The sequence below is a fragment of the Pecten maximus genome, chromosome 10, assembly GCF_902652985.1.
Source record: "Pecten maximus chromosome 10, xPecMax1.1, whole genome shotgun sequence".
Lineage (NCBI taxonomy): Eukaryota > Metazoa > Mollusca > Bivalvia > Pectinida > Pectinidae > Pecten > Pecten maximus.
Genome location: NC_047024.1, coordinates 12,468,456 through 12,493,572, shown reverse-complemented (window position 1 = coordinate 12,493,572; position 25,117 = coordinate 12,468,456). Strand labels below are relative to the sequence as shown.

Genomic DNA, 25,117 nt, shown 5'->3' with positions numbered 1-25,117 from the left:
GTCCAATAGGTTTTGTATAATTTTCTCTTTATTCCATCCCCGTCATCACAGTGCGACTAACAATAGCGCTTTTCGAAACAAAGCCTCTTCCACACCCGAGATTCAGACGGACGTTTGTTTGACAGTGATTATAAAGACTTGCCTCCTACCTGTATATACAGGTAAGATGATCCGGTATTATCGTGATGAGAAAGATCACATCACACCTGTGTCCGGAAGTACAAAACAGCCTGGAGATGCTGGTAACGAAATAAAAAGAAATCTACAATGCGGTCCACCCGAAATGATCCCATAAATATCCGGTCTTAATAGATGTAGAAACGTCTCTAATAGCTGATTATTACTCATTGTGACATCCCTGTTAAATAGTTTTAGAAAAAGTTTATTTCAGATACTGGAGAAATTGGAGATATGGGTATTGTGTCCGAGCTCTAGTTAGCTATTGGATAGTACACTGACCTCATTTCCTATGAGGACCTGGCCAGGTCAAGCCCTGGGGGAAACTGTTTTGTAATTCATGTTTTATACGTTTTCATCTCTAATAATGTATTGCCAGCTGTTACATACAGTAACGATTAATAGATCAGAAACTATCGTCAAACCATAATCGTTTTAGTAATATATCAAATTATATATTCAAGAATTTTTCATATAAATGTTAATTTCAAACTAGACAACGACAACAACGTTTGAGATGCTGAAAATGATGTATATAATCTTACACTCTGCATACATTGAATTTTACGAAATATATATTTTGAATATTTATGTAATTACAGAATAATTATATTATGTACACTATGACGTGATTGTATATTTTTATATTACATAATTATTTTTTGTGTACGGTATGGTAGTTACTTTTATATTGCGGAATATTATGTGGGTAGACTATGACGTTATTATATATTTTTTTATATTACAGAATATTTTGTGGGTACACGAGCTTTAACGTTAGTGGATATTTTTATATTACAGAAAATTTTGTTGGTACACTATGACGTTATTTTATATTTTTATATTACAGAATATTTTGTGGGTACTCTATGACGTTATTGTAAATTTTTATATTACAGAATATTTTATGGGTACACTATGACGTTATTGTATATTTTCATATTACACAATATTTTGTGGGTACTCTATGACGTTATTGTATATTTTCATATTACACAATATTTTGTGGGTACACTATGACGTTATTGTATATTTTTTATGATACAGAATATTTTGTGGGTACTCTATGACGTTATTGTATATTTTTTATGATACACAATATTTTGTGGGTACACTATGACGTTATGGTTTATTTTCATATTACACAATATTTTGTGGGTACACTATGACGTTATTGTATATTTTCATATTACACAATATTTTGTGGGTACACTATGACGTTATGTTATATTTTTATATTACACAATATTTTGTTGTATACACTATGACGTTATTGTATATTTTTATATTACAGAATATTTTGTGGGTACACTATGACGTTATTGTAAATTTTTATATTACACAATATTTTGTGGGTACACTATGGCGTTATTATGTATTTTTATATTACACAATATTTTGTTGTATACACTATGACGTTATTGTATATTTTTATATTACAGAGTATTTTGTGGGTACACTATGACGTTATTTTATATTTTTATATTACACAATATTTTGTGAGTACACTATGACGTTATTTTATATTTTTATATTACAGAATATTTTGTGGGTACACTATGACGTGATTTTATATTTTTATATTACACAATATTTTGTGTGTACACTATGAGGTTATTTTATTTTTTTTATATTACGCAATATTTTGATGTGTACACTATGACGTTATTGTATATTTTTATAACAAGGAATATTTTGTTGTGTACACTATGATGTTAGTGGATATTTTTATATTACAGAATATTTTGTGGGTACTCTATGACGTTATTGTAAATTTTTATATTACAGAATATTTTATGGGTACACTATGACGTTATTGTATATTTTCATATTACACAATATTTTGTGGGTACTCTATGACGTTATTGTATATTTTCATATTACACAATATTTTGTGGGTACACTATGACGTTATTGTATATTTTTTATGATACAGAATATTTTGTGGGTACTCTATGACGTTATTGTATATTTTTTATGATACACAATATTTTGTGGGTACACTATGACGTTATGGTTTATTTTCATATTACACAATATTTGTGGGTACACTATGACGTTATTGTATATTTTCATATTACACAATATTTTGTGGGTACACTATGACGTTATGTTATATTTTTATATTACACAATATTTTGTTGTATACACTATGACGTTATTGTATATTTTATATTACAGAATATTTTGTGGGTACACTATGACGTTATTGTATATTTTTATATTACACAATATTTTGTGGGTACACTATGGCGTTATTATGTATTTTTATATTATAAAATATTTTGTTATGTACACTATGACGTTATTGTATATTTTTATATTACAGAATATTTTGTGGGTACACTATGACGTTATTTTATATTTTTATATTACACAATATTTTGTGAGTACACTATGACGTTATTTTATATTTTTATATTACAGAATATTTTGTGGGTACACTATGACGTGATTTTATATTTTTATATTACACAATATTTTGTGTGTACACTATGAGGTTATTTTATTTTTTTTATATTACGCAATATTTTGATGTGTACACTATGACGTTATTGTATATTTTTATAACAAGGAATATTTTGTTGTGTACACTATGATGTTAGTGGATATTTTTATATTACAGAATATTTTGTGGGTACTCTATGACGTTATTGTAAATTTTTATATTACAGAATATTTTATGGGTACACTATGACGTTATTGTATATTTTCATATTACACAATATTTTGTGGGTACTCTTTGACGTTATTGTATATTTTCATATTACACAATATTTTGTGGGTACACTATGACGTTATTGTATATTTTTTATGATACAGAATATTTTGTGGGTACTCTATGACGTTATTGTATATTTTTATGATACACAATATTTTGTGGGTACACTATGACGTTATGGTTTATTTTCATATTACACAATATTTTGTGGGTACACTATGACGTTATTGTATATTTTCATATTACACAATATTTTGTGGGTACACTATGACGTTATGTTATATTTTTATATTACACAATATTTTGTTGTATACACTATGACGTTATTGTATATTTTTATATTACAGAATATTTTGTGGGTACACTATGACGTTATTGTAAATTTTTATATTACACAATATTTTGTGGGTACACTATGGCGTTATTATGTATTTTTATATTACACAATATTTTGTTGTATACACTATGACGTTATTGTATATTTTTATATTACAGAGTATTTTGTGGGTACACTATGACGTTATTTTATATTTTTATATTACACAATATTTTGTGAGTACACTATGGCGTTATTTTATATTTTTATATTACAGAATATTTTGTGGGTACACTATGACGTGATTTTATATTTTTATATTACACAATATTTTGTGTGTACACTATGACGTTATTGTATATTTTTATATTACAGAGTATTTTGTGGGTACACTATGACGTTATGTTATATTTTTATATTACACAATATTTTGTGGGTACTCTATGGCGTGATTTTATATTTTTATATTACACAATATTTTGTGTGTACACTATGAGGTTATTTTATTTTTTTTATATTACACAATATTTTGATGTGTACACTATGACGTTATTGTATATTTTTATAACAAGGAATATTTTGTTGTGTACACTATGATGTTAGTGGATATTTTTATATTACAGAATATTTTGTTGTGTACACTATGAAGTTAGTGGATATTTTTATAACAAGGAATATTTTGTGTGTACACTATGACGTTATTGTATATTTTTATAACAAGGAATATTTTGTTGTGTACACTATGATGTTAGTGGATATTTTTATATTACAGAATATTTTGTTGTGTACACTATGATGTTAGTGGATATTTTTATAACAAGGAATATTTTGTGTGTACACTATGACGTTAGTGGATATTTTTATAACAAGGAATATTTTGTTGTGTACACTATGATGTTAGTGGATATTTTTATATTACAGAATATTTTGTTGTGTACACTATGATGTTAGTGGATATTTTTATAACAAGGAATATTTTGTGTGTACACTATGACGTTAGTGGATATTTTTATAACAAGGAATATTTTGTGTGTACACTATGACGTTAGTGGATATTTATATAACAAGGAATATTTTGTTGTGTACACTATGATGTTAGTGGATATTTATATAACAAGGAATATTTTGTTGTGTACACTATGATGTTAGTGGATATTTTTATAACAAGGAATATTTTGTTGTGTACACTATGACGTTAGTGGATATTTTTATAACAAGGAATATTTTGTTGTGTACACAATACAAAATAAGCGTTATTGTTACACGTGTTGTTGTGCACTAGCATTTCTCTCATACGAGTTTTCGATAATTAATAATTATTCGTCGTTATCCTCCCTTCAATAACCACCGGAACCTTTACCAACATTGCTCGCCACAATAAAACCTTGTGAAAAACGTTTATATGACGCCTTCTCCCAAAATGCATTTACATATAGGAAGACTAGTACTACAATGTAAACATGCATTTTCTACAATAATATGGTTTACTATCTGTTTCTGTGTTTAATAACAATTTCCATATATAGCAATCCCTTTTAATTTAGGTCCTGGGTAAGATGCGGTTTCCAAACAAAATTGTTTCCGAATTGAACTTAATATGTAAAGAGATAAATATTCGGATTAGCGTATCCCTTTCATTTATAAAAAGACGACATTCTATAAGATAATAAATCACATTCTCACAAGGATTACCACAAGTATACATTCCTGTATATCCTCTTGGTTGGTAAATACATTGTAATTGTACATCGCCACTGAAGTGCTTTCCTGTGAATTGCTTGCGTAAGTATGCATGTATAAATGTGTAATATATTTTGTTAAATCCTAATCTGTCCATTGGTCACTTTTGCTAAAATATTTCTCTATTAATGTACTATTTAAATAAATCCTAATTGGTCAACACTGTTGATATATTTATCTATTATTAAATCATTTTAGTAAATCCTAATTGGTAACTACTGTTGATAAATTAATCTATTGCTATATTATTTTGGTGAATCCTAATTGGTCAACACTGTTGATATGATTATCTATTATTAAATCATTTTAGTAAATCCTAATTGGTCAACACTCTTGATATATTTATTGTTATATCATTTTAGTAAATCCTAATTGGTAACTATTGTTAATGAATTTATATATTACTATATTGTTTTGGTGTTCTTTTCTATGTAAATAGTTACATCTTGATTCATGTGGTAGTGTTTAGTATCTATTTTTTATTTGAAGTGTTCTTTTAATTCTCTATATGGGATGTCCATTTAATTCTCTATATGGGATGTCAATTTAACTCTCTATATGGGATGTCTATTTAACTCTCTATATGGGATGTCCATTTAATTCTCTATATGGGATGTCCATTTAACTCTCTATATGGGATGTCCATTTAATTCTCTATATGGGATGTCCATTTAATTCACTATATGGGATGTCCATTTAATTCTCTATATGGGATGTCCATTTAATTCTCTATATGGGATGTCCATTTAATTATCTATATGGGATGTCCATTTAACTCTCTATATGGGATGTCTATTTAACTCTCTATATGGGATGTCCATTTAACTCTCTATATGGGATGTCCATTTAATTCTCTATATGGGATGTCCATTTAATTCTCTATATGGGATGTCCATTTAATTCTCTATATGGGATGTCCATTTAATTCTTTATATGGGATGTTCATTTAATTATCTATATGGGATGTCCATTTAATTCTCTATATGGGATGTCCATTTAATTCTCTATATGGGATGTCCATTTAACTCTCTTTATGGGATGTCCATTTAATTCTCTATATGGGATGTCCATTTAATTCTCTATATGGGATGTCCATTTAATTCTCTATATGGGATGTCCATTCAATTCTCTATATGGGATGTCCATTCAATTCTCTATATGGGATGTCCATTCAATTCTCTATATGGGATGTCCATTTAATTCTCTATATGTGATGTCCATTTAATTCTCTATATGGGATGTCAATTTAATTCTCTGTATGGAATGTCCTTTTCGGGGTCATTACATGTCCCTTTTGTTTCAGATGTGATTGTCTTTCAATTCTGTATGTATGGGATGTCCTTTTCGGGGTCATTACCTATCTTTTGTTTCAGCTGTCTTTTTATTTGTGTATAATTTATGCATCAGGATTACTTTTTGCCTTTTAAAATGATCATTTTGTCCTGGTAAATTATCTACAATTCCAATAAGAACCCAAACGATCATTAAACTATGTCAGGTTTCCCCTTTACCTAATATCATATCGATATTGTAAAATTCCAAATCTGGGTTGTGATAACTCTTAGGATATTTAGACCAAAGAAATACCTTTCTTTAAAATCATTACAAGAATACTGTGTCGCTATCACAATTTTTGTAATATATATTTGTGGAAGGGGCTTTTATAAGTTGTTAAAAATTTGTGCCCGATCCAATTGTGTCTAACAATAAAATAGGTTCAACTCAAATCAAAGAAATACCTTTTTCCATCAGTTGCCGAATACCTAGCATTTCTATAATTTATTCTGATTTTGCATTCTCCAGCTACTTTCGATCTTACGTTCTCTTTTAAGTCTATCACATTTAGTGCCTCTGGCCAGAGCTGTAGCTTTCATTTACCAGGTTCTATCGGTCTGGAGCCAGGGAGTCTGGGAGAGACCGATATCCATAGTGATGGATGGCCGTGTTCTGTGATACAATACGTGTCAGACAAATTATATTTAATTTCATATCAAATTAAGAGTATGAGTGTGAGTAGTGTATAATGGGTTTATATCATTGTAGCCTAGGGTGGAGGATTCGGAGACACACAATGCTATGATAGCAGTAATACGAGAAAGGATAAATTTCATTACAATAAAATTCGTCTTGGAGGTAACGTTTTATTTCCTAACATATTAAAATGTTTATAAACATATTTGGCATTTTTATTTGGAATTTTATTGTATTTGTCATTCGATTCTACAATAAACTATTTCAGACTAGTGACAATACTGTCCCTGACGAATGTGTTATCCTAGTATAGAAAGTCCTTGGCAATACTAATCCTTGTAGGAGTGTATGGGATCTTTGTTATTTAAAAGTGATATTTCTACATCCGTTGCCAAGATGTAGTTGTTATTATTTTAAATATTTGTTTTTTACATACAAGTTATTCATTTTGAACAAGAACATTTTCCTGATTTCTAATGTCGTGGTTTTGTTTGGCGTGGCGTCACTAGTCCTGACAGGCACAAAGCTGCTCATCTCTGTTTCGTAGAGAAATTAATCTAAAAGTGCTAGTACCGATTCCTTACAGAAATAAACATAGCTGTCATTGTTATGATATAATCGTTTGTTTTGATTTTACGACCGCAGCCATAAGCAAGTTACGCTCAAGATTGCTGAAAATGAAAATCACTTGGTTTCTAATATACATTAGATAAGTGTAATGTTTTTTGACGTTTATATTTACAGTAAGTACGGGTTATACGGAGATAAGAAACGCCTGTTTAAATAAATTGGATGTCAATGTAGAAAACCAAACATTTCCAATATGGTGGACCTGTCAGTGATACAAATGAGTCGAACAAATCAAACAATTGTCTAAATTTGTCAGAAATATAGAAAAAAAAAAAAAAAAAATACAGCGAAAGTAATTGAAAGTGGTATTCCTTCTGAGTTATGCCTTGACCAATACCTACGAAAGGTGAGGAACATATGTTACACTTTATCTACATAATTAATTATGTCGTTGTATACGGAACTAAGTGCAGTCTACATTGTCTATAGGACAATTCATAATAAACAAATTCCGAGATCGTTATCATTACTTATGACATCTGTTTAAGACTAGGTGATAAGACTTTAAAGAAACGTAGATTTATATTATTTACATCTTAGTAATTCCAAAATTCATCATGGACCAGACACATTTGGGTATTACCACAATCTAAAGGAACGTGTCGCTCTTCCGGGGAAATCTCTAGCACTAATTGAACAAGATTGGATGTAGAGGAATTACTCTCCATATATCAAACATCTATCGTCTCAGTTCAATAACACACGGGCATTGTAATCACGGCACGGGATTAAGAGGAGTATTCCGTTTTTTCTGTGTGGTATGTTATGTTTGTTAAATTCGAATTATTTCTTTAATACCTAAGTCTGTTCCAAGATGGATGCTGTCAACCACCAAATTACGTCACCAAGGTTACTACCCAATGGTGTTAATACAGAAGATATATACGGTCGTCAACATAACACACTTAATCCTAGGAGACTTCGGTGTCTACCAAGCTCATTGTTGTTTTGTAGTTGTCAGACTTTCCTGGAAGGGTTGATGATGTTGACGATGTAGGTTTAAAGTCTTGATTTAGGTAATAACTTTTACTCGCCAGGCTGGGAAAGGCGTTGTCTTCTTTTCTCAACACGACGAGAAAGATATTGTTAAATTTGTCATCATGTATTGGTGTTCCATTGACTTCTCTACGCACTGATTGTGTTTATATTTTAATTACACTGATTTTTTAAATAAATAAAAGCAATATTCGTCGAGTCGGGCGTGTTTGACACAACATCTTTTTCAAATTCTAAATGTTGATATATGTGTCCCAATGGTACTTGATGGTTTCTGCATTATAAATCTAGTCATTTATATAGCAAAAATAAGTAAAAGTTTACTTTGTTAAAAAACACTTTTTTCCTTATTCAGTTCAATTGACTTGTAACAACTTTGTCAATAAAAATCGCTGAAATTAAATGAAGCCCTCCATTTTAGTTCTGATATTAGATATTGAGTGAATCAGTTAGTAAATTGCTTCATCTATGGTCGACCGATTACGGATGTACACTATAGATATGTTGATTTTCTGAAAAATTCTGAAACTCGTTTATCGATCTCACCATTGACAGAACACTTAATCATCAATAAGACGTTATCATCATTTGTATGGGAAAACTCATTTTGTAAATATTATATTCTTAAAAAGAAAATGATGTTCGTTCTATCGTATTGTACAAAAGACACACAAGGTATTAACACCTTCCAATACAAGTTGATGCAGTAGAGCCAGAATGAATTAAGCGCCATCTCATACAGCAAGTTCAATACTTTTGATAATTTCAATATTCTATATTCTCTATTTTATAATTAACATTTAAGATTCATCATTGCGAGATTAATATAACTGTGAAATCTTTCATGAATATGTGACAAACAGCTATTTAATATATATCTGAACTCAACATACAATGTATATGCCATATGAGCATAGTTAAATATATAATAGCATTGACATGTAAAAGGAACGCCATATACAGCAACAGGAGAGCGGACATGAATTATTTGCCTCTTAAAATTCAATTTTAGATTTCATATCGAAAGTCATGAAAAACTTTAATAGTCTTAAAAACTAAGGACAGTGTAAGAGTGTGAAAGGGGATGAACAAAAACATTTGGATTGGCACAAGTTTTTAACAACTTATGATAGCCCTCTCCACAAATATATATTACAAATATTGTGATAGCGACACAGTATACTTATAATGATTATAAAGAAAGAAAAGCAAAGAAGAATGACGGAAGAATGACAGGAAGAATGACAGATATAGCGAATTAAGAGTAAGATGAATGTTGCTACATTAGGATATACTACAAATTATAAAAATAGTTTACGTTAATTTGAAGGGGATATATACTAATATAATAATTCTAGGATGTTTCGCATAAAAAATAATAACTAAAAGGTGTTTCATGACCATCTTACAATTTTGCATTTCTATTTAAATAATTTTTTCCCCGGCACAATATATAAATGTCATTGGTTCATCCTAAGAACCACTGGTGATGAGTCCCAAAATGATTTAATAGGTATGTAGAGCAGTGAATATTCATTTTGGTTGCCGGTACAGACTGAGTGTCAAATGGATGTATCACAACTCTACATTTCTAGCTATTTTAGACAGCCAAATCAATACAGGTGTATCACAACTCTACATTTCTAGCTATTGTAGACAGCCAAATCAATACAGGTGTATCTTGGAAATTTAGTTGTCGCTCATATGCAAAAACAGATGCAAAATAAGTGCAGTATTATCAATTTATGTAAAATATTTTAAATGCAGCCATGTGTGTTTTTTGCAATAATCTTACAAATTTCCCAAACGTAAATCTTTCACTGTTTTCCAATATAACATTTCTTAGCACTATGAATACAACATCATTATCTAATATTCATTTTATGTTTTCAGTATTTCTATCTAAGTATATTTATGTGTATTTATGTAGATACATCCATATCGTTTTACGCCTATCTATGTGGGACATTAGTCACAGAGGAGACGATTCGCTGGTAGTCCTGCTGTGATGTTGGTGTCATGTGATTATTGGTTCGATAGCTCCGTGTCGATAACACACACGACGTAACGCTATTTGTGATATCAGTAATGAGAAGAAGCTCCGGGAAAATGGGGAGGAATTTTGTCACGTTTGTATGCTGTATCAACTTACAATTCATTAAACTAAAACTTACGTCAACAGAATATTCTGTTAGAAAACAAAACAGACGTCGTATGGCTTTTATATCATGGTATGGTTTCTCCTGTACTCAAATCATATTGTGATGGGATGTCTTGTTTTATAAGTTGTTACTGCCTGATATGTTTCAGACTGTACCACTGGAAGCTGACAATGCACGTGACGATGTAGATGTACAGGTATTGAGTGGATGCCCTGGGTGAACACGCCGTATAGACACAGCCAACAACTCTCCACTCCAATGTCTCCGGGTCGGACACACGCAATACGGGAATTAGGCCGAGCTATTTACCTGCTCAGTTTTACACTCATATCTTTTCGTTTTTACCTGATCAATTATTCTCACTGAAGTACATAGAAATGAAAACCAATTCTCAGTAGAGCTTACAATTTTTCTCTTGAAATTTTCTCCTAAAATCTTGATCGCTCTAAAAGCGAACGTGTATGGAGACGTCTGTGAGACACACGACAGGTGACATGATTGCTCACCATTTATTAGTGTGATTATCCTTAACTTTAAGATGTTCAGTTTGATGTCTTATCCCGTCGATAAGTGTCAAATTAGTCATAAAATCACTGGATAATTATAACAAAAGGGGAGTTAACAAATGAGTGTCCCCTTGTATGAGGACATATTTTGTACGGATACTGAATCCAAGGTCTCAACCCTGGCAGTATAAATGCTCTTGGACAATAAGATGTCTTGAACCTTAAACAGTTAAACTTTAAATTACTTTGTGTATCGGTTAAATATTTGAATTCAACTGTTTTGACCTTGTTGATTCCTTTTATTCAAATATATTTAAATGCTAGAAGATGGTGTTTGTCACTACAATATCTTAATTAGAAGATTTTTCAATTAATGATCAATCGCGGTAACTGTGATGTACCTATATCATTATGACAGTGTATAAAATAGGTCATTCAAACGAGCTCCTACGTAATACACGGCTGGTCATCTTTGGTAGGATGGCCAAGCCTTTGTTTTCGTGCCTTGTTACTTTTCCTGTTCACCCATTCGGTCATATGGATGTTTAAACTTCGCTATTTTATTTCATTTTACGTTACACATTTACCCACGTCTGAGAGTCTTATATATATTGACTATCCTTTCTTGGTCCTCTGAACTGAAGATATTTAGCCTATTCATAGTTCAATACAGAATTTGTCATGTGACATATATTTCTGTCCAGGTGTTGGATTGTTTTATGTTTTCGATAAAATTTAGGATAAAGATCTACCGATGTTCTGTAGTGTGACTGACTTTTTTTGTTAAAACTGTGTTGTTTTTTGTTTTTGTTTTGATTTTGTTTTTATCGCGGAGAACCTCCTTACCAAACTATCCCAGTAAGATAACGGGACAACTCACTTTATTTCTCGTTATCATTGAAGAAAGTTTCTCGTTTGATATAAACTAAGTAAATTCTTCGAGTAAGGATAATAATAAAATTGAAAAAAAATCTCTGCCATTGTCTTTTCAATACAAATATATTCTTTACATATTTTCATATTGACATTAACTGTCATACTATGTCTATCAGGCCACGCTTTCGACTAACAAATAAATAAGAAATAAAGAAATAAAATAAAAGACTGATATATCATTTTACATTGGAATCATAACAAGCAATTAACTATTTGCTTAATTTCATTTCATCAAAAAAGGAAATTACTTTTTACGGACTCAGTGTGTAAACTCACGTGATATTAGGTTGTTACTGAAGAACTCCGTTTTATTATAATAATAATCAAGGATTTATACCTTTTTCAAGAAAATCCTGTTTCACACTTTTTTCTCTTATGTATTTTTGGATATGGGAATTAATGGCATATTAGAGCATGCAAGAAAAAATATATGCTCCTGTGCTCGTTGTTTTCTGTGATCTGTCAAAGATAAACATTTTGACATACTCTGTGATTTTAAGTGCTATTTTGACATAATATGTGATTTTGAGTGCTATTTTGACATAATCTGTGATTTTAAGCGCTATTTTGACCTTTAACAGAACGAATCAATATGATGCCCCCATATGTTTTGTCAGATATGTATGTATTCTTGACAAACTAACAAACATAGTATTTTCTTCCTAGTTATGGAAGGTAAATTTCATCAACCTGTTCATTTAACTCGGAGTAGCAATTCATGTTACCCCTACACCTTATAATGTATATTAAACTTTTTAAAACATTTAGCAGATCAAATGAACATAAGTTGATCTTAATTTGTTAATACTTAATTTTTCACATTGTTGTATATTGTTTTCATTATTTTGAGTTGTTACTTGCTGCTATTAAAAATGGCCGAAAAGTAATGTTTTGAGTCAAAAAGTCAAAAATGGTGAAATTTGGGCTTTTCATGAAAGGCAAGAAATACACATTTTCAAAATGGTCACCGAATTAGTAATTTATGCAAATTCTCATGAAAAATGTTCTTTAATCAACAGATGTCTACATGCTAAAAGTTTTACCATATTTTGTTAAATATTACAAAAATACCTTACATAAGTTCAAAACGAAACTTGAACGTGATTGAAACCACAACAGATTACAACTTTAGGCTAAATAATAATAATAAAATAACAAAAACAAAACAACACAGTAATGGTATGATTGCAGAAAACATTTATTCAGAGTTATATGCCTCACACCGACGTTCATCATAATGACGTTGGCGGCCATATTGCCGGTAAATATCAAGAGGTAGCATCAACTATCCAAAAGGATTTATAGATTTGATCCTGAGATGAAAGCATTGATATGGCTTTGCTCAGATATTTTCTTTGGGTTATATTTGATTTGGATTCTACAACCATATACATGGCTGGATTCTGTAACATACAAATGGAAAAGGAAATCATTTTAGTCGAATATTGGTAATGGCATATCTTCCCGGAAAGTGTAGCTGTATTAGGACTTCACGGATGACTGCCTCTATCATTGTTATTCACCTTGGTGCTTTCCCATCACTTCCGGTTTCTACTGACCCTGTTACAGACAATCCACTCATTACAAAATGTTCCCTCCATGCTTCCGTATAGCGACGATTCAGTGAAGAGATGGCCTTTTCCATTGACGCACGGGTTTCAAATGGCTGTGCATGTTTTTGCCGTGTGTACGTGACCGAACTAATTTACCCGACAGTAATAAACAAATTCACGCAATTCCTAGATTAGGAGGCCAATGCTGCGCTTCCTTGTTCAATCTCTCTCGAGTTTAAAACTTTGATCAATTAAGCAGAGTGGGCTACATGTAATTGAATTATGATAGATTAAACCAGACAACTGTGGAACCCGAATCTTGTTGTTTGATTCTTGATAGACGTAATCTTCCTTATCATTCTCAAAATAGTAACGATGCGGAAGTGATAAAATGAATCTATCTAGCTTTGATTTCGTGTTCTGCTTTGTGTGAAAATCCATCCATACTTCGTGATAATCTATCCGTGGCTTTCAATTTTCAACATTGACTTATATATGTGATATCCTGAATAATTGAAATAAAAAGAAAATGATGGACGCTTTAATATTTTACTAGAGCAACATTCGACCAATAGGCATGCCTTGTAGGGACCTTAAAACGTATTGTTTTTGTTTCTGATGAAGATTTCTAACATACCAGTTGTCACAATGACCTGACAGAAGGTTGAACTTTAAATACAACAAATAATAACGTCATTATATAGAATATTAAAACAAAGATTAAATTAGATATATATAAAAGAACGTCATTATATAGAATTTCAAAACAAAGATTAAATTAGATATTTATAAAATAACGTCATTGTGATAAAATACAGCCTATGATTAAGTGTGAATTACTTCAATACACATAGTGTTACTTTAATCTTCCCAAGCATCAGTCTCACAATGTACATCAGCACTTTATTTCCCTGGTTTTTTTTTTACATTGACACAGTGTCATGTCCCTGTTTCCTCTCAACATTCAAACAGTTTACATTGACACAGTGTCATTTCCCTGTTTCCTCTCACCACTTTAACAGTTTACATCGACACAGTGTCATTTCCCTGTTTCCTCTCACCACTTTAACAGTTTGCATCGACACAGTGTCATTTCCCTGTTTCCTCTCAACATTCCAACAGTTTATATTGACACAGTGTCATTTCCCTGTTTCCTCTCAACATTCAAACAGTTTACATCGACACAGTGTCATTTCCCTGTTTCCTCTCACCACTTTAACAGTTTACATCGACACAGTGTCATTTCCCTGTTTCCTCTCACCACTTTAACAGTTTGCATCGACACAGTGTCATTTCCCTGTTTCCTCTCAACATTCCAACAGTTTATATTGACACAGTGTCATTTCCCTGTTTCCTCTCAACATTCAAACAGTTTACATCGACACAGTGTCATTTCCCTGTTTCCTCTCACCACTTTAACAGTTTACATCGACACAGTGTCATTTCCCTGTTTCCTCTCAACATTCCAACAGTTTATATTGACACAGTGTCATTTCCCTGTTTCCTCTCAACATTCAAACAGTTTACATCGACACAGTGTCATTTCCCTGTTTCCTCTCACCATTCTTACAGTTTACATTGACACAGTGTCATTTCCCTGTTTCCTCTCGCCATTTTAATAGTTTACATTGACACAGTGTCATTTCCCTGTTTCGTCTCAACATTCCAACAGTTTACATTGACACAGTGTCATTTCCCTGTTTCCTCTCACCATTTTAACAGTTTACATCGACACAGTGTCATTTCCCCGTTTCCTCTCGCCATTTTAACAGTTTACATTGACACAGTGGCATTTCCCTGTTTCGTCTCAACATTCCAACAGTTTACATTGACACAGTGTCATTTCCCTGTTTCCTCTCACCATTTTAACAGTTTACATTGACACAGTGTCATTTCCCTGTTTCCTCTCAAAATTTTAACAGTTTATATCGACACATTGTCATTTTCCTATTTCCTCTCACCACTTTAACAGTTAACATTGACACAGTGTCATTTCCCTCTTTCCTCTCACTATTTTTACAGTTTACATCGACACTGTGTCATTTCCCTGTTTCCTCTCACCATTTTAACAGTTCTCATCGCCAAATATCATTTCCTCTCACCATTCTAACAGTTTACATCGACACAGTGATTTAACAGTTTACATTGACAGTGTCATTTCGCTGTTTCCTCTCACCATTCTTGCCACCTCTCACCATTCTAACCACCTCTCACCTTTCTAACCACCTCTCACCATTCTAACCACCTCTCACCATTCTAACCACCTCTCACCATTCTAACCACCTCTCACCATTCTAACCACCTCTCACCTTTCTAACCACCTCTCACCATTCTAGCCACCTCTCACCATTCTAACCACCTCTCACCATTCTAACCACCTCTCACCATTCTAACCACCTCTCACCATTCTAACCACCTCTCACCATTCTAACCACCTCTCACCATTCTAACCACCTCTCACCTTTCTAACCACCTCTCACCATTCTAACCACCTCTCACCATTCTAGCCACCTCTTACCATTTTAACAGTTTACATTGACACAGTGTCTTTTCTCTGTTTCCTCTCACCATTCTAACCACCTCTCACCATTTTAACAGTTTACATCCACACAGTGTCATTTTTCCGGTTCCACTCTCCGTTCTTACTAGCAATTTACATCGATAAAGTTTCAAAATACTGTTGGTATCATCATTTCCATTTCATAATATAATAATTGTATACATATACTCAATATTGAGTATACACATATGTATTTTCACCAACGTTCAACCGATTTATGTAAACATTGAAGTTAATGATTCATGAAAGGTGAGTTCATATATAAAAACACTCTTCTCGGAGCGTATAGAATTTATCCCGGGAAAATCAATGTGTGTGGAACCTTTTGTTAAGTGGAGCTCATGGCCAAATGAATCGCACTTTTGCAAAATGTTCATCGGAGCATATTCCCCACGTTGAAGTGGCGTTATCTGTAGTTTCACCAGTACACAATGCAATCCATTTATAAGTGGTATTAAATCAAGAAAGGTTTCATATTGTGTGACAGGGAGATGCATATCGCTTTCACAAACAGACTGATATGTTGATGGTTTATATAGATCTGTAATAACGATATCATCGGTTCTATATGATATACCCGTATAACGTTCGAGCTTGTCATTAAAACGTAATTGATATGTAGTAGATTCTAACAATGCCGATCGGGCGACCTGGAGCAATGAGTGTTACTGTCATTCAAAAGAGAAATATGTACCTGTTCGACAATTCACTAGAAATATTTGTTTCGGGGACCGAGAAGGCATCTGTGTTTTCGCTACCTCTGATATTGAATTCATTTGATTGGTGTTGTGTTGGAATCATGTTTATACGGAAAGGAAATGAACCAGATATTGCTGAGTGTAAATCTGCCTTTACGCCTTGGAAGTCTAGACAGGGATGATGTTTAATGATTTCCGTACTTACATTTCCAAGAGTATGGTAGACTAGTCCACTAGTATACAAGTAGGCCATTTGAAAGTACTACAAACCTGCAACTAAAAAACAAAGTGCGGATTAAATAACGAATATATGGTGCCATACTCTGATTACGTCAAATATGACAACAAGACTTCCGCCATTTTGAATAAACTGCTCTGTCGTTTTCTATTTTGGAATAAGATAAATAACTTAATATGTTCATAATGATTATTGTTAAAAAATCACTCTACATTCGCTACAGTATCACGCACACACGTGCAGATCGAAGATATTTAGGATAATACATGTATAACATCTTTGGAACACTTTAAGAATCCGTGAAAAATAGGAGTTTCTTTTTCCATGTTCTTGGGACTTGTTGATTAGACATTTTCTTCTGTGTCAATAACCGTGGGACACGTTGTTCAGACATTTTCTTCTGTGTCCATAACCTTGGACACGTTGTTTAGACATTTCTTCTCTGTCAATAACCTTGGACACGTTGTTTAGACATTTCTTCTGTGTCAATAACCTTGGACACGTTGTTTAAACATTTCTTCTGTGTCAATAACATTGGGACTTGTTGATTGGACAATTCTTCTGTGTCAATAACCTTGGGACTTGTTGATTGGACATTTCTTATGTGTCCGTGACCTGGGGACACGTTGATCGGACATTTCTTTTGTGTCCATGACCTTGGGACACATTGGACATTTCTGTTGTGTCCATGACCTTGGGACACGTTGATCGGACATTTCGTTTGTGTCTATGACCTTGGGACACGTTGACTGGACATTTCTTTACCTCATCTTTCCGTCTATTTTTCGAAATTCATTGGTAGCAATAATAATATCAAAAGGAGTTTGCATAGTAAATTTCTAGCAATATTTTGCAATTATTAGAATATATTGCTATCATTGAGAAGTTAGAAATCAAAAGTCAGTTCACAACGTAAGGACAATATTACCTCCAACAAAAAATATATATATAATGTCTAATGGCCTGGTTATACTGCTTGTTACATTAATGGACGATTGATTGGGTACTACAGTTTGTTGTAGACATGTTTGGCAAGTCTATTGTATTAACAGTAACGTGCCAGTGATAATACACGATATCTCAGTATTACCACAATACATGTATAACTATATGAAAGTTATCTGTAATAAATGTAAGGAGTATGGCTATAATTAACATTTCTCAGAAACACAACAAAAATACATGGAAATTGAAACGAAAATCTTCATATACTATTCCTATGTTTCGTCCAAAATTAAATATTTTCTCCAATAATTTTGTTTAAACGTTAAACCAGCCAATCAGGAGAGCACACCGTATTAATCATGCAATCCAATCTCGTGCTCACGAGGGAAAGTTTATTTGGTCGTGTGATCCCTGTTGTGAAGGGCGCGTGAGGAAGTAAAGGGTTGGATAATGTTCGTATTAAAGTGGTCTGACATAGGGGCTAAAATCATTTATAGATGAGCTCGTGCTCGTTATCCATTATAGTAATGGCGTGTCGTGCTTACGTATTCACATTATAGGAGGGTACAACTGATTAACTCACACCGGACTATGTACTGAAGAAAATTCCTCAAGAAAGCACCAAAGAATATCAGTCATGTTGTAGAAAAAATGTCCCTGCCTCGCATCTCAAATTATCATAATCTTTCAAGATTTCATTTTACTTAAATCACCAAATTTTAACTAATATAATAGTCGTCTCAGATTCCATGTTAAAGTTATAATGTATTACAGAAAAACACAAAAAACAACAAACAAAAAACTAAAAGAATAAAAAAACAAAAAAACCTAAAACAAAAAAATAAATCGTACGTCATGCACCGATTTTTTTTTCTGCAAACATATTTTCTGTATACCGACAGTAAAAGAAGAGCTATGACTTGAACGTAAAATAAACTTTAAATGTTAAACATAATTTTACGGGCGCTTAACACAACGGTAAAAATCCTTGTACTAAAATAAGATAATTTTTCTTCATTATGTACCCGCGTTTTGGAGTAGTTTATAATTAGTTTACAACCACTTCGCCATTTTGACTTACATTCACGTAGAGAAGGTGAGTACTTCATGATATTTGTTGTTTGGTGTCTCCATGTGTTTATGTAAATGTAGCTATTTTGTATTGCGCTGTAATCATTATTTGTGTGGAACTATTTGATTATCATTTTGTATGTTTGGACCTATTTTATTATGTTGTTTTTGTGTGTGTGTGTGGTATTATTTATTATTTTGTGTGTGGAACTAATTGATATTATTATTTTGTGTGTGTGGATTTAATTGATTATTATTATTGTTTTGTTTGTGTGGAACTATTTGATTGTTATTATTGTGTGTATGAAACTATTTGATTATTTGTTATGTAAGCTGAACTATTTAAATGTTATTTTGTGTGAGTTGAACAATGTGATTATTATTCTCTGTGAGCTGAAATATTTCATTATTATTTTCTGTGAGTCGAACAATTTGAATATTATTTGGTATGAGTGGAACTATTTGATTATTATTTTCTGTTAGTTGTAATCATTAGATTATTATTTTCTGTGGGTTGAACTTTCTGGTTATTATTTTGCATGAGTTAAACTATTTTATTATTATTTTGTATGTGTGGAACTATTTGCTTATTATTTTCTGTTAGTTGTAACCATTTGATTGTTATTTTCGGTGAGTTGAACTGTTTGATTATTATTTTATGTGTGTGGTACTATTTGATTATTATTTTGCATGAGTGGAACTATTTATTATTTTGCATGAGTGGAACTATTTATTAATTTGCATGAGTTGAACTATTTGATAATTATTTTGTATGAGTTGGAATATTTGATAATTATTTTGTATGTGTGGAACTATTTGATAATTATTTTGCATGAGTGGAACTATTTGATTATTATTTTGTATGAGTTGAACTATTTGATTATTATTTTCTGTGAGTTGAACGATATGATTTTTTTTATTTTCTATGAGGTGAAAACCACAAAAACGTGACCACTAACACAACAGGGATTTGGAAAGCTGTTTAAAGGAATGATATTTAATTCAACATTCCATAGAGCGATGAAATCCATTTAAGTATCACAAACTATTAGTTTTGTTACATATAAATCATTTGAATTAAATTGATTAAGAATTGAATAGATTTCGCCAAATAATTGTGTTGATATTTGTGATGTTATATATATATATATATATATGACGGGTCGCATGATTTCGTAGTCCATATGCGGATGTAGATCTTAGTAAATGATGCTCAAGTATTACTTACTACTTCATGAATTAATCTGACCGGATTGGTAACCTGCTGTATGTTTTCCGCAGTATGCTTCAGTGAGATAGCACTATAAAGTTGTCATCACTTCCGTGCAATCACAAGGATACAAATACGAGCATACCGCAGCCTCTAGACTGTTTTCCAGTAATGAGTTTATGAGAAGGTCGAGTGAGTTAGAAAACATGTATTAGGTACGTTGATGATTATATGAATTTCCATTATAGATAATTATTTAAATTACCATTCATAACAACGTATATATGTTTAACAATTATTAAAAAAGGGGGTTGCAATATTATTATTGTAATTCAAATGGGAGAATTTCATTGATGTTCCGCTCCTTGTAATTATGTATGAGATAGTGTTATTATGTATTCTTACATAATTTAAAAAGCTGATAGTTTAAGAATGAAATATGTATTCTATCCATATGATAACGGATTGTAAGTCCTTTTGGGCTCATCCTGTATATATCTTCTTGTTTACTTACACTGAATGGAGGAAATGGTCACGAGGTGCAATTAATAACCTTAATTCATTTATGTTATTTATTTATTTATTTTTCTGCATTGATTACTGAGCTCTTATTTCTGATAATTATTCAAATGCAAATCGGAATCAGAATTAATCGTCTCACACCATTTTCGCAGCCAGCAGTACAGCCATATGGGTACCCACTATGTATTTGACCACAATAGCATAAAGACTGAATATATTACACCTGGCACACTTTCATATTGGTATACATGTACACGTTTAGCGTTGAAATTGTTGGATCTGTTAATACATGTGCACGATGCCATTCGGCTGATTATATATAATATAACCACAGGGCGATACAGGAAAGCTACATAAGTTCTTCGCTCCGATAAGAGAGTTAATAGTTTTCTTTCTACGCTGATGGGAATCCTTCGCGACATTTACTTTCGCCGTTCTGACCTTGTTTTTAACATTTCTCTTCCTGCATGTTCCTCAACACAAATCTGTTTCTGAATGCTTCTCAACGCAAATCTGTTTCTGGATGTTTCTCAACACAAATCTGTTTCTGGGTGTTTCCCCATACACAAATTTGTTCCAGGGTGTTTCTCAACACAAATCTGTTTCTGGGTGTTTCTCAACACAAATTTGTTCCAAGGTGTTTCTCAACACAAATCTGTTTCTATGTGTTTCTCAACACAAATCTGTTTCTATGTGTTTCTCAACACAAATCTGTTTCTATGTGTTTCTCAACACAAATCTGTTTCTAGGTGTTTCTCAACATCAATCTGTTTCTGGTTTTTTCTTAACACCAATCTGTGTATGGGTGTTTCCCCCTACACAAATCAGTTTCTGGGTGTTTCTCAACACAAATCGGTGTCTGGGTGTTTCCCCATACAAATCTGTTTCTGGGTGTTTCTCAACATAAATCTGTTTCTGGGTGTTTCCCCATACACAAATCGGTGTCTGGGTGTTTCCCCATACACAAATCTGTTTCTGGATGTTTCCCCATACACAAATCTGTTTCTGGGTGTTTCCCCATACACAAATCTGTTTCTGGGTGTTTCCCCATACACAAATCGGTGTCTCGGTGTTTCCCCATACACAAATCTGTTTCTGGGTGTTTCCCCATACACAAATCGGTGTCTGGGTGTTTCCCCATACACAAATCTGTTTCTGGGTGTTTCCCCATACACAAATCGGTGTCTGGGTGTTTCCCCATACACAAATCTGTTTCTGGGTGTTTCCCCATACACAAATCTGTTTCTGGGTGTTTCCCCATACACAAATCTGTTTCTGGGTGTTTCCCCATACACAAATCGGTGTCTGGGTGTTTCTCAACACAAATCTGTGTCTGGGTGTTTCCCCATACACAAATCGGTGTCTGGGTGTTTCCCCATACACAAATCGGTGTCTGGGTGTTTCCCAATACACAAATCGGTTTCTGGGTGTTTCCCCATACACAAATCTGTTTCTGGGTGTTTCCCCATACACAAATCGGTGTCTGGGTGTTTCTCAACACAACTCTGTGTCTGGGTGTTTCCCCTTACACAAATCGGTGTCTGGGTGTTTCCCCATACACAAATCGGTGTCTGGGTGTTTCCCAATACACAAATCGGTTTCTGGGTGTTTCCCCATACACAAATCGGTGTCTGGGTGTTTCCCCATACACAAATCTGTTTCTGGGTGTTTCCCCATACACAAATCTGTTTCTGGGTGTTTCCCCATACACAAATCTGTGTCTGGGTGTTTTCCCATACACAAATCTGTTTCTGGGTGTTTCCCCATACACAAATCTGTTTCTGGGTGTTTCCCCATACACAAATCTGTTTCTGGGTGTTTCCCCATACACAAATCTGTTTCTGGGTGTTTCCCCATACACAAATCGGTGTCTGGGTGTTTCCCCACACACAAATCTGTTTCTGGATGTTTCCCCATACACAAATCTGTTTCTGGGTGTTTCCCCATACACAAATCTGTTTCTGGGTGTTTCCCCATACACAAATCGGTGTCTGGGTGTTTCTCAACACAAATCTGTTTCTGGCTGTTTCCCCATACACAAATCTGTTTCTGGGTGTTTCCCCATACACAAATATGTTTCTGGGTGTTTCCCCCTACACAAATATGTTTCCGGGTGTTTCCCCCTACACAAATCGGTGTCTGGGTGTTTCCCCATACACAAATCTGTTTCTGGGTGTTTCCCATACATAAATCTGTTTCTGGGTGTTTCCCCATACACAAATCGATGTCTGGGTGTTTCCCCATACACAAATCTGTTCCTGGGTGTTTCCCCATACACAAATCTGTTTCTGGGTGTTTCCCCCACACAAATCTGTTTCTGGGTGTTTCCCCATACACAAATCTGTGTCTGGGTGTTTCCCCATACACAAATCGGTGTCTCGGTGCTTCCCCATACACAAATCGGTGTCTGGGTGTTTCCTCATACACAAATCTGTTTCTGGGTTTTCCCCCATACAAATCTGTTTCTGGGTGTTTCACCCTACACAAATCTGTTTCTGGGTGTTTTCCCATACACAAATCTGTTTCTGGGTGTTTCCCCATACACAAATCTGTTTCTGGGTGTTTCCCCATACACAAATCAGTGTCTTGGTGTTTCCCCATACACAGATCGGTGTCTGGGTGTTTCCCCATACACAAATCTGTTTCTGGGTGTTTTCCCATACACAAATCTGTTTCTGGGTGTTTCCCCATACACAAATCAGTGTCTGGGTGTTTTCCCATACATAAATCTGTTGCTGGGTGTTTCCCCATACACAAATCGGTGTCAGGGTGTTTTCCCATACATAAATCTGTTGCTGGGTGTTTCCCCATACACAAATCTGTGTCTGGGTGTTTCCCCATACACAAATCTGTGTCTGGGTGTTTCCCCATACACAAATCTGTTTCTGGGGGTTTTCCCATACACAAATCTGTGTCTGGGTGTTTTCCCATACATAAATCTGTTTCTGGGTGTTTTCCCATACATAAATCTGTTTCTGGGTGTTTTCCCATACATAAATCTGTTTCTGGGTGTTCCTCATACACATCTACATTTTGTATTGATATCACCACACCCGTCCTGTCGTTGATTTGTCAGAATTACGGTTCCGTTTTAATTTTGGTGTTCTCTGCTGTTTTTTAAATAAATTATATGTATCATAGATAGCACTCATTTTGTCTGGGTCATGACAGTATTAAATGCTGCCTAGAAAAGTCCTTGCCCACCAGAGCAACACGTTACTATGATTCTGTGTGATTCATGATAAATTTCGTACGTTTTTGTGACACCTATAAGTTTCTTCTGTGTTTGTTATTAGGTTTGGTATTTCCTGAGCTCACAAATACCCCTTTTTCATTTACATGTTTGCATTAGTGAATGTTTTAATAACAAATTTCACATAGACGAATTAAGGGATCTGAATGTTTGATCCTGACACTATCAATCTATTATTGGGTCTATCTAAAGATTTTTGTTTGTTTTGTTGTTTGTATTTCCGTGAAGTGTATTTTCTATGAACGCAAAATAAAAGGCTTCGAATTTTGATACATTTTTTCAGTATAATCAAATGTGATCATGCTGTTTCCGCACCAGCCATATTGGTACCCTTTTTATGTTGATATTACGGCAATGATTGTGTACACTGTAACTATGTCGATTTGTATCAGTTTAATTAAGGTATCCTAAAATGCGCAATGTATTGAAAATAACGTACTGTTTGCCCTCCGATATACAGCTTTAGTTTTCACTTGGTAATCCTCAATGTTACTCATATGTACAGACCTAACAGCATTGGAAACTTCAACGTAATAAAACGGCTTAAGATTACCAACAAAGATTCCTAATATTAAAACCTACGGATTGAAATATCGGTGAAGGAACACTTTCATGACAGGACCATGTGCAACATAAAGAGTACTCAGACTCTCAACCAAACAGAAGTATGTGAATCCCCGGAAGTGTTTCCTTTGGCACAAGGATATCACACACACACACAAACTCTATCTATTACATCATCTACGTGTTTGAACTTCAGCATCTAGCTTAGTCCCTCCCCATCCCTGATGTAATCATCAGACTTATTTAATGCCCTTTCCCACCCCTTCTTCCATGTATGTTTACGATCCATCACTCTCGGATATGTCATTACTCAGACGGCAAATGCTGCAAGCTTCAACCTGCCGATA

The 25,117-nt window shown here is 33.4% G+C and overlaps 1 protein-coding gene across 1 annotated transcript in view; it reads right to left on the bottom strand.

Moving 5' to 3' along the window:
• Positions 1 to 23,944, bottom strand: part of LOC117336530 (trophinin-like) — a 51,345-nt gene extending 27,401 nt beyond the window's left edge. The window contains exon 1 of the mRNA XM_033897142.1: positions 22,903 to 23,944. Within this exon, the coding sequence (XP_033753033.1) occupies positions 22,903 to 23,944 (1,042 nt within the window). The remainder of the gene's footprint in view (positions 1 to 22,902) is intronic.
• Positions 23,945 to 25,117: the final 1,173 nt, after the last annotated feature.